The following is an 11,763-nucleotide window of genomic DNA, read 5'->3' as shown; positions in this document are numbered from 1 at the left end:
GAGTCGGCTGAGGGCTTGGAGGGCCAGCCTGCAACTGGGAAGGAGAAGGAGCGCAACGGTAGAGCTCTAAGGCCAGGCCTGGCCCCCAGCACCACAGGAGACGGAGCACAGGCAGCCTGGAAGGCACCTGCTTTCCGTGATCTTACCAAAGGAAGAGAGACCACTAGGAAGCATGAGTACGGGAGCCAGGAGGCTGGCACACATGCAGGTTATATGACCATGTGACCACGTCTCACTTTTCCCTGTGAGAACGAGAATTATGATGTGGGAAGAGAAACCAGCTCTTTGTCGGCCTTGCTGTAGACTCTGATCTTTCTCCACATCAGCCTTTATTTCTAAGAGACGCTGTGCTCCTCTGTCATTTGTCTAGGTTTCCAGCCACAGCTCCCAGGCCACGAAGGACTCTGGTGTCGGGCTGAAGTACGCAGCCTCGACTCCTATTAGAAAACCACAGCAGGACCGGAGGGAAGACGGCGCCCCTCAAGCTGCCTCCGGATACTGGGTGTATTCTCCCATCAGGAGCGGCTTACATAAATCGTTTTCAAATAAAGGTAAGTCAGATCACATCCCGGAAGTTGCATTTCTCTTGCCTGGTTAATGACTTTTGGTCCCCTGAAATCCATAAAGTACAGTCCAGTCTCTCAGCCTGCTCGGGAGCCCTCTGTGACCTGGCCGTGGCCAGTGGCCCCTTGCCTCCCTTCCTGTCCCTCTCCCGCCTGTCAGCCACACCCAGCTGCATGCTGTGTTTCTCACACCTCCATGTTTGAAGCCCTCTGTTCGGAACATTCTACTTCCTTTCTCTCCCAAACTATTCCTCCGTGCCCACTGACACCCCGTGACTTCAGCAAGACGCAGGTCCTCGAGAAGCACTCTTCTGCTGGACCCTTCGTCCTCACTGCCTTACCCAGGCGTGCTGAGCAGCTCACCTGTGCTCCTGGAGCGTGGCAGTTTACACCCTTGTCTCGGGGTGTTAATTACCAACTGAAGTGAAGTGTTGCGAGTCTGTCTTCCAGAGCCCCAGAGGAAAGAGTCTGACCTGGGGTAAATCCCGGCTCTTTCACTAAGTAGCTGTGTCATTCTAGGCAAATTATTTAGCTGCTCTCGGAGAAGGCAATGGCACCCCACACCAGTACTCTTGCCTGGGAAATCCCATGGACGGAGGAGCCTGGTGGGCTGCAGTCCATGGGGTCGCTGAGGGTCGAACATGACTGAGCGACTTCACTTTCGCTTTTCACTTTCATGCATTGGAGAAGGAAATGGCAACCCACTCCAGTGTTCTTCCCTGGAGAATCCCAGGGATGGCGGGGCCTGGTGGGCTGCCGTCTATGGGGTCGCACAGAGTCAGACACGACTGAAGCGACTTGGCAGCAGTAGCAGCAGCAGCAGAGTGTTAATCTGTGAAATGGGAATATTGCATTCTGCGAATTTGTTCATTCAGGAAGTGGAGTGCCGGCTGTGTGCTCGGTCATCAGTGGCACACACAGCTAGTTCTTGCTTCCTGGAGAGATGAGTGAGCAAAGCCCCGAGAGAGGCTGTGCCCGGATGGTGGAGCTGTGGGTCTCGTAGCGCTTCTCTGCTGGCCTCCATGTAACACGGAGCAGGCACCCAAGTGTTGCTGAGTGATGAGTGAATGAAGACGGGAAAAAAGCAAACCAATGGATAGGTGTTGGAGAAACTCGGGTTCACCTGGTGGAAAGAATTGGAATCTCTGTCTTGATCCACTTTTCAAAACTGCTTTTGATGTTTTTTACAAAATTTTATTTTTGCATCTCTGATATCTCGGCCTGAATGCTGCTGTTCTCTGCTAAGTGTGTTTACCTAGTAAGCCACGGGAATAACACACGCTCCTGTGTTTCTGTTTGAAGATGCAGACAGTGGAGGAGAGAGCCGGGAGGAGAGCGAGCTGGATGACCACGATGACCGCCCGTTTGTCCCTCCTCCTGGATACATGATGTACACCGTGTTCCCTGACGGCTCTCCTGTGCCACAGGGCATGGCCCTCTACGCACCGCCGCCTCCCTTGCCCAACAATAGCCGACCTCTCAGCCCTGGCACTGTTGTGTATGGCCCGCCCCCTGCTGGTGCCCCCATTGTGTACGGGCCCCCACCGCCCAGCTTCTCCGTCCCCCTCATCCCAGTGGGCGTGCTGCACTGCAACGTCCCGGAGCACCATGCCTTAGTAAGTGGGGAGGTGCGCGAACCCGGTCCACACGGCCTCCCTGGGGCCACCCCAGAGCCCGCGTCCCAGAAGTGTGCTTGTAAGGCGGATGGTCAGAACCCAGCGAACGTTCTCTTATTAAAATACTGTTCTGGTCAGAAGTTAGGTGCCAGATCACTTTGTGGACCTAATTTAACCATTTTATAACAAAAATGCTTTCAGCCCAGAAATTAGCCATTTTTAAAGAAGGCTTCTTATGCCTGTTCTTGTTGACAAGCACTGTGTGAGTGTGTGTGTAGGCGTGTGCTTGCTCAGTCACCGTGGTTGTGTACATACTTGCCTGTACGTGGGCGCACACGTGTAGACGTGTGTTCACGTGTAAACACGTGTAACAGCAGCACACAGTGAGGCTTTGCTGGGGATAACCCCTTGGTGGTGAGATTAATGATGATTCTTTCTTTCTTTTCACAGTTCTCTTCTTATTGTGCCCATAATTTTGTGTTCTGTTTTTCCTACTTAATGTTACAAGCATTTTTCCCATGGTTTTCATAGACATTTTTAAGCAGTATTTTAATGACTGCATAACACTTCTTTATTTGCAGGCAGTGTAGTTCATTTAACTTAGTATAAATTTTACCGTATTTCATATTTTTCCTCTAGGCTAAATTCTAGAAATGAATCCTTCCTAGTCCCTAGCTTACTTTTCAAGCTTTTGGCACTAAAGAAATAAAATGCATTACAAGTACCTCCTTCTAACTCAGGATACCTGGATCCTGATGTTTTCCGAGCTCTTGATTTTTTTCCTTTTCCTCTCAGCAAACTGAGAGGAAGGTAAAGGATTCTAGTACCTGGGTGTGAAGCCACCAGTCCAATTTTAATCGGTCAACCTAGTTTCAGAGCTGTAGCTATTTACATGGTTACAAATGGTCGTTACTCCTGTTAGCCTGCGGTGCCTCAGCGCACGCTGGCTTTGTAACAGTTCTGTTGGCTCAGCATCTGTTGATCTCGTAACTGGCTCTTCTACCCTCAGCTAGTACCCAGCTGTCATATGGCTCCCAGGTGTGCCTTTATATCTCCTGTGTTTGTACATTACTTCTTCGGCTTAGATTTTTCCTATTTCATTTGTTCTTCAAAACCAAGCAGAGTACCCCTTCCTCTAAGTAGCCTTCTCAGCCCACTCCCCTCCCATGTGTCCAGAGGAGGGGGCGACGTGTACGTCTGTGTCTCTGTCAGATGCTGAACTCTGGGACCAGACAGTACCCACAGGAGGTGCCTGCTGACTGTTCATCTGGCAGCCATAGCTGGACCGGTGGAGGAGTCGTAGAATCTGTTGGTCCATCCATTTCATCTATGATTTGTGAAGACATTGGCTTGACTTAATTTTTCTTTTCAAACTGAAGTCTTAGGAAGCTGACACTATTTTCAGGGCATAGATATCACTTTAACCACAGTTCATTTCAGTTTGGAGCAGGAAAAAGGGGAAATGACCTCGTGATATTTCAGTATTGCGTTTTTTTCTTTATTAGGAGAATGAGGTTTCTAGATTGGAAGACATAATACAGCATTTAAAATCAAAGAAGCAGGAACAGAGGATGAGAGTATCCAAGCGGCAGTCTGAGAAAGAAATAGAAGAACTGCATCATAATATTGATGAACTTTTGCAAGAGAAGAAAGGCTTAGAGCATGAAGTAGAAGAATTACATAGAACCATCCGGAAACATCAACAGCGAAAGTAATTATTAGCCATTTTATTTTTATGATTCAGATGAATTAGTTCATTAAGGTAACCAAAATCAGTGTTGTCCCGTAGCACTTTCTGTGTTCTTGGGAATGTTCTAGACCTGTCCCGTCCGGAACAGTAGCCTTAGCCATGTGTGGTTATTGAGCACTTGAAATGTGGCTGATGAAACTGGGAAACAGAACTGAATTTAAATTAATTTAATAGCCACATGGTGATTTCTAAGTTCTCGTGGCCGATAATCCACATCAGCGTCTCCTGTGGTCGCTCTTGGAGAATGGCCATCCCTCCCCGTTATCCTGGCTGCAGGCTTGCTGGTGTCCTCACCACTCCCCTTTCCCTCCACTCCCCTAGGCGTCCAGCTGCTCTCCCAGCCCGCTGACGCTGTGCACAAAGGGCTGTTCCGCTGGCGCCCGTCCTTCATCTTCGCTGCCCTGGCCTTGAGGCACTCTTATCCTCTGTCAGGTTCTCCAGGTCTAGTCTCTTCCGCTCTGCCCCTCCCTCGACGTGGCTGCACACCTGGCCGTGCGTGCTCCCACCAGCGGACATGCTGCTCTCCAGGGCCTGAACCCTGCCTCTCTCTCATCTTTCTCTCCCCACACAGTGTTTGTTCTGGCCCTGCGCCCTGCGTACTTGGTTGCAGTTTCCCTGAGCACCACCTTTTCTCCTGCCTCCCCAGCTTTGCATGCACTGTTCTTTGCCTGCAGTGGCTTCCCAACCTGCCCCACACAACTCCAGTGTGTCTCTCCAGGTGAAGGTCAGGGATCCCCTCTGATATAAGAGGCTTCTCATCTCAGGCTCCCACAATTAAGAGTTGGCAGCATGGGGCGTAGTGCTGCTCATACTGTGTTGTAAGGTACCCAGGCGGGCAGGCGGGCAGGCACAGGGCCTCCCTCTCTGTGCCCCAGTGTCTGGCATAGCGCTCATTAGCCAATGCAGTATCTGCTGCACGGGTCAGTTACACAGAAGCCCATCTTCTGCACTAGACCGTGAATTACGACAGTTCCTCAGTTTTTGTCCATTTAGCCAGACTGGCCCATGTGCCAGGGATGGAGGAAGACCTGTGGAGGACCTTGAGGTGGGTAAGATACGGTCTCTGCCTTCTAGGAGCAAATGCAAGAGTGACTTAGAGACCTGGCCGGGAAAAGCGCGGGCCGCCGAGAGAAGGGTGGGCCCAGGTGCTTGAAGGCCTACGGGATGGTGGTTTCATTTTTGTAGGTGCGCATGAGGGGGTGAAGTTTTTGAGGGGGATGTAGGCCAGTGGGACAGCCACTTCTTTTCCTAGTTATAAAAATAAATTATCATTTGGGGGAATTTGGATAACACAAAAATGGTCAAAGAAAAAAGTAAGAATTGTCTGTATTCATTTAAAGACAAACTGTTAACATGTTAAGTTTATTTTCATGTTTTTCTGTATAGATAGTCCCATTTTCAAGCAATTTTGACTTTAGCCTTGTGTTACTAAGTCCTGTGTTATGCTTTTTGATTTGTCAGATATCATCACCATAATTTTACTCTGGCAGAAATGTAGAATAATTTTGAGGGAAATGGATGGTTGTCTTGGGAGTGGCTTGCTTTATTTTTATACCACAGAAGAGGTGAAGTTATCAGCATTGTCTTGACTAAGTGCTGATTAAAAAAAAAATCTTTATATTTAAAAGGACAAAACAGCAGCATCATACATTATACATATTATTCACTGATTGTCAGCAATATGCCACGTCGAGTAAAAATATGGTAACATAACCTTAAACTTATGTATACTTAGACCTTGAACCAAGGTAAACATAGAGCTTGAGCTTAATCAGATGTAGCTGTCTGTCCCATCCCTTCTCGTATTAGAAAGTCACCATGCATCTTTTTATCACTAGGCTATAGGTATTAATATGGTTACATTTAAAATCTCTCTATGTGTGTGTATGTGAATTTTTTTAGAGACTTCATTGATGGAAATGTTGAGAGTCTTATGAATGAGCTAGAAATAGAAAAATCACTCAAGCACCATGAAGATATTGTAGATGAAATTGAGTGCATCGAGAAGACTCTCCTGAAACGTCGAGCAGAGCTCAGGGAGGCTGACCGACTGCTGGCGGAAGCCGAGAGTGAACTTTCATGCACAACAGAGAAAGTATGTGCTGTGTGCTTGGATGGAGGTGGCTTACTGTCATCAGCAGGATGGGTTAGAAAGAGAACGTGTAAGAGCACAGTCTTCAGAGTCAGGCTGCACTCTGCTGGTTAAGGAGCTTCGAGGATCTGGGCAAGTCACTTACGTCTCCGAGCTTTGCTTTCCTCAACTGTAAATTCAGGCTAAGAAAATCTAAGCTGGGGAACTTCCCTGGTGGTCCATTGGTTAAGAATCCGCCTTCCAGGGCAGGGAACACAGGTTCGATCCTGATCAGGGAACTAAGATCCAACATGCTGCGTGGCAACTAAGCCCGCACACTGCGACTGCTGAACCTCTGAAGACCCAGCACAGCAAAAACAGCCAGCCTAGGCCGTCCAGTGTGAGTGAGATGAAGTAGGATACTTAAAGCTCCTGAAAGTCGTTTAGTTCCTAACACACCCCACCTCCTTATCCTGTGTGTTTTAAAAGTTACTTGGGCTGTAATGTTTATTAAACGGGTTACTCATAGTCTTATAAAATAACAGTGCACCTCACAGTCAGACTCTTAGTTTATTCTCCAAGTTGATAGTTGATACAAAATCAAGTATTTTTTGGCCTGAAGTAATATTCTTGAGACTTAAATACAGAGTAATTTGGGGAGGGAAAGGAACTGCCTCTTATTGAGCCCGTTGGGCCACATGTTGCCTGTTTTATAAATACCTCTTCGTTTAACTTACCTGGCAACCCTGTTAGATGGTCACAGATGTAACTCACAGAGCCTGGTCTAGCCTGTGGTCACACAGCTGAAGTCCTGCCTCACCAAAAGAGCTTTTTAGCTAGATGGGAATTCCAGGATTAAAAAAAAAGTCCCTTTTCCATATGGGGCACCTCAGGAACTACTATTTTTATATTGTTGTTTCAACATGGACCAATTTGAATGAATAGAAATCTGTTACCCAGGAGCTGAAACGAAGGATTTATGTAAGTAATTCTGAGTGGTGGCTTTATAAGAATGGAAAAATGTCCCCATCTTCTTGGGGGACATTTTCCCATTCTTCTGTCGTATGGTAAATCACTGGGAGAGCAAATAGGTGTGAGCAGGACCAGAGAAAAATCTGTTGGTGGTGTATAAAAGATTACTGAGACCGGTAGTTGGCAGAGAGAGGAAGTGAACCTAGGTTCAGGCTAATAAGCTTCTCCTCCTTCATCCTCCCGAAATGACTCAGGGAGGCAGCTTGCTCCAGAGGAAGAGGAAGGAGAAAGTGCTGCAAGGAATGTGCCAGACTTGTTAAAACCTGACATACACGGAGATAAAAAACTGCTGGAGACATGCTGGCTTTCCGTAGTGGGTCACGAGTTTTGTCCAGTGGTTTGCTGATGAATCTGGTCGAAACTGGCCGTCCAGAGTGGAAAGAAGTGTGGTGAAATATTTAGCACCTCGGGAGCCAGCCAGACCCTCTTGCGTCCACACAGAGTGTCTACTAGATGAGCCTCACATACAGACATCTCTGACTTGAGTGCAACTTCGATACAAAGTGTGTCCACTCAACAGTGAGTCACTGCTCAACCAAGTTCTAACGATACTCTGCTTTTGGATTTCTCATGACATTGTTTTTAAGCCTCTTATTTTAGACAGAAAAAGAAACCAAGCTGATAGGGAAAAAAAAAATGCTATTTTTGCCAAATCTTGTATAGGAAGGTTTTGAAATACTTCAGAAGTATTAAATATTTGATTCCCGGTCATAATTAAATTATCCTTAGAGTAATGGAATTTTACTTAAGATAATATCGAGAGCAAAGGCAGAGTCTCTAGGGACTCCCATGGTCTGGTGGTTAAGAATCCACCTGCCAGTGTGTGAGACTCCGGCGCAGTCCCTGGCCCGGGAGGCTTCCACGTGCCGCAAAGCGACCAGCCCGTGCGCCACAGCTGCCGAGCCCGAGCTCCGGTGCCCGTGCTTCGCAACAAGAGAAGCCACTGCAGTGAGAAGCCTGCAGCTGCGACTGGAGAGCAGCCCCCCTCACCGTGACTAGAGAAAGCTCACGTGCAGCAGGGAAGACCAGCTCAGCCCGAAATGAACTAGTAAATGTATTGAAAGAAAAATCTCTGTGGAGGGAATCTTGGTAAAATAACGTCTTTGCCACTTAAATGGGTAGCTATTTGTTCACTTTTTTCTTCTCTTTTTTAATTTTTTTTTTGGGGGGGTGGTTGTTTTGGTTTAGATAATTTTTAATTGAAAAAAATAACAATACTACTGATTATTTTTAAATAGAAGATCATCTACCATCTCACCACCCTCAAATTACAATTTTTAATTTTGCAAAGCCTTTCTCTTTGTTGACAAGATACAGTTTTGTATAGTCACTCTTATAGTGCTTGTACCCCTTTAAATTTATTTTTTTCAGCTAACATTTTATCATTAACATTCTTCCATGTTACTACCTTGTCATCTTATTTTAAAGACTACACAGTATTGCATTGTGTTGATGCATTATCAGTTAATTCAGTTATATGTCAAGTCTTACATTATCTCAGTATGCAATGAGCAGTTTTATATAGCAGTTCTTCTGAATTCTTTTCTGAGAACTGGCGGGTCCAAGTGAATGAACGTTTTTATCACTCTTTCGGTACTGTTGCTTTCCAAGAGCTGTGCCAATTTACAGTACCAGCAGTTGTAAGAGAATATTGCAGCTGACTTGCTTTTAATGACAGTTTCTTTTCTAGACAAAAAATGCTGTTGAAAAGTTCACTGATGCCAAGAGGAATTTGTTGCAAACTGAGAAAGATGCTGAGGAGTTAGAAAGGAGAGCTCAGGAAACAGCTGTTAGCCTCGTCAAGGCTGATCAGCAGCTCAGGTAGGCAGACGCGCTCGGCCACCGGTATACCCAGTGAGATGAATGGGAGGCTTGAGTCTAAGAGGATGGTAATTGCTTTAGGAGAAATAACACGTCAAGTCTAAGGAGTCTGGGGGAAATAAAGCGATGTGTTTCAGATTGTTGCAGGCGGACACAAAGGATTTGGAGCAGCACAGAACCGAGCAAGAAGAAATCTTGAAAGAGATAAACAAAGTTGTTGCAGCAAAAGACTCAGACTTCCAGTGTTTAAACATGAAGAAGGAAAAACTAACAGAAGAGTAAGTACGGCCTCTGCCCGGCTTCGCAGGCTTGCGCTGGGTGGGGGCTCCTGGGGCTCGGTCTCCCTGCCGATTTGCTCTGGTACTGCTGGCGCTTTGTAGGCTGCAGAAGCTGCAGAAAGACATCGAGACGGCAGTGCGCACTGAGGATCACCACCTGCAGGTCCTGAGAGAGTCGGAGGCCCTCCTGCAGGCCAAGAGAGCGGAGCTGGACAAGCTGAGGAGCCAGGTATGCAGCAGCCGCCTTGAAAACCAGTTCATGCTGCTGGGAAGCCTCCATTCGTGTTGCGATTATAAAAATGATATGTGTCTGATTGTAGAAGAGACTGGCAAATACATAGTAAAGTACAAATGAGGCCATATATCCTAGCGGATAAGAATAGAGCCCAACCCGAATTTGAATCTCCTCAATACAATATCTTATTGAATGAGTGAGTCTCAAAACATGATCTGTTCTGAGATCATTTATGTTAAATGTGTGTATAAATATTTGTGTTTGAATTTTTAGTCTTGCCAAAGTACAAACATGGTCATCTGATGAAGGAGGGTAGTGAATGTTGTCTGTTTTCTTCCTTTCACGTGTCTGCATTTTCTGCTTTTCTGTAACTGAATATGTATTGCCCTTAAAATTGTAAGTTTTAAATTTACAAAACGAGTAAATTTCTTACATCCCTGCCTAACTCTCATTGCCAGGGTGGTGTCAGTTGGAATGGAGTGCACGTAGGGCAGTGCCAGGGTGCTGTCAGTTGGAATGAAGTACATGTAGGGCAGTGCCAGGGTGGTGTCAGTTGGAATGAAGGACAGGTAGGGAGGTTCTTTGAAAACCGTAACTCGAGGGATGGTCGAGGGACGGTTCTCATGTTCCTGTTTTGCTGTGATTTGAGTGAGCTCAGGGCCTTTATCAGGCGTTTCATGCCTGCGTTCCCCAGCCCGGCCCCCTGACTCTTGCAGCTAAGATAACTAAAGTTAGAGTACCACCTCCGCACAGCATTCGGCTGGACGAAATGTTCTCCATCTCAGCACTTTTGTCAAGCTACGTATTCCTTCCCTCTCTTTAATGCAGGTAACGGGTCAGCAGCAGGAGATGGCTGTCTTGGACAGACAGCTGGGGCATAAGAAGGAGGAGCTGCATCTACTCCAGGGAAGCATGGTCCAGGCCAGAGCTGACCTCCAGGAAGCGCTGAGGCTGGGAGAAACTGAAGTAACTGAGAAGTGCAACCACATCAGGGTATGTCTCGCAGTAGTGTTTAAGAGTCCTGTAGTTCTGTAGCTTTATTTCGAGATATTTTCGTTGGTTCCCCCCAAGATGCAAATATGAATCCCCGAATCTCGCCGCCCCTGTCCCGTCAGCTTGGTGGTCTCTAGCCGCGTTGGGGCTGCTGTGTGCAGCTGGCCCTGGTCCATGTTTTCTGGACGTGCCGAGGTTTTCTGTTTTCTGCCTCTGTGTTTCCCATGCTGTTTCTTCAGGAATCCCTTTCTGGGAATGCCCGGATCTGACCTAGTTGCATAGTTCAGCTTCACGCCACTAAGGGGCTTCCCCAGCTTTTCCTGGAAGTGATTTATCTTGCTTCTGAGTTTGGTGACGCTCTGCACTTTTCCTACAGAACCTTAGCCTTTCTTGATCATGTTTCTGTTCCCGGCCTTACTTCCCCAAAAGGTGCTAACAGCCCCTTGAGGGCAGGAGATGGATCTGAATCAGCCTTTTCTCTCTGTAACATACAGCCTTGCCCATAGTAATAACTGCATATACATTTTAAATGTAGATATTATATTACTTTTTTACTTGTATTATACTAGAATATGTTAGTGTAAATACAGTGCTATTCTTAATGTAAAACACAAAGATGAGCTTGTTTTCAAATGATAATTTATATGTGGGACAGTTAATAACAGAATTGATTTTAAAGTATTTTCTATTCATAACTTGGTAGAGGTGGGTTGACTTTTTTCTGTTTTTTTTTTTTCTTTGCATAGGAACTAAAAGGTCTTCTGGAAGAACTGAGTTTTCAGAAAGGAGAACTGAATGTCCAGATTAGTGAGAAAAAAAATCAACTTTCACTTTTAAAGCAAGAAATTGAAAAAGAGGAAGAAAATCTTCAGGTAGTTTTAGGGCAGATGTCTAAACATAAAACTGGTAAGTTTAAAGTTTAACCTTATTTCTAATCAAAGAAAAACAGATTATAAATGAAATATTTAAATTGACTGAAAGCAGAATTTTCATTGCTACCAGAGTGTGATGAAAGAAGACCACTTATAGGCTATTGATTGAATTATAAAATGAAACAACCTCCCAGTGTCTTAAACTCTTAAAATACACAGCTGTTAAACTTACTAGGTAGCTATTTCTATTTATCTAGAGAGGGCAAGCTCCAGTACTCTTGCCTGGAAAATCCCATGGATGGAGGAGCCTGGTAGGCTGCAGTCCATGGGGTCGCTGAGAGTCGGACACCACTGAGCAAATTCACTTTCACTTTTCACTTTCATGCATGGGAGAAGGAAATGGCAACCCACTCCAGTGTTCTTGCCTGGAGAATCCCAGGGACGGGGGAGCCTGGTGGGCTTCTGTCTATGGGGTCGCACAGAGTCAGACACAACTGAAGCGACTTAGCAGCAGCAGAGAGGGCAAGCATTT

The 11,763-nt window shown here is 46.1% G+C and overlaps 1 protein-coding gene across 1 annotated transcript in view; it reads left to right on the top strand.

Moving 5' to 3' along the window:
* CNTRL (centriolin) overlaps positions 1 to 11,763 on the top strand; it is an 87,197-nt gene that overhangs the window by 56,892 nt on the left and 18,542 nt on the right. The window contains exons 23-31 of the mRNA XM_010848414.1: positions 371 to 551; positions 1,866 to 2,179; positions 3,685 to 3,890; positions 5,832 to 6,024; positions 8,723 to 8,853; positions 8,991 to 9,131; positions 9,234 to 9,360; positions 10,195 to 10,359; positions 11,106 to 11,265. Coding sequence (XP_010846716.1) covers positions 371 to 551; positions 1,866 to 2,179; positions 3,685 to 3,890; positions 5,832 to 6,024; positions 8,723 to 8,853; positions 8,991 to 9,131; positions 9,234 to 9,360; positions 10,195 to 10,359; positions 11,106 to 11,265 — 1,618 coding nt within the window. The remainder of the gene's footprint in view (positions 1 to 370; positions 552 to 1,865; positions 2,180 to 3,684; positions 3,891 to 5,831; positions 6,025 to 8,722; positions 8,854 to 8,990; positions 9,132 to 9,233; positions 9,361 to 10,194; positions 10,360 to 11,105; positions 11,266 to 11,763) is intronic.

Source organism: Bison bison, unplaced genomic scaffold (assembly GCF_000754665.1).
Source record: "Bison bison bison isolate TAMUID 2011002044 unplaced genomic scaffold, Bison_UMD1.0 scf7180017864266, whole genome shotgun sequence".
NCBI lineage: Eukaryota > Metazoa > Chordata > Mammalia > Artiodactyla > Bovidae > Bison > Bison bison.
The sequence above is the reverse complement of the archived record's forward strand: the minus strand, read 5'-3'. Positions and strand labels throughout refer to the sequence as shown.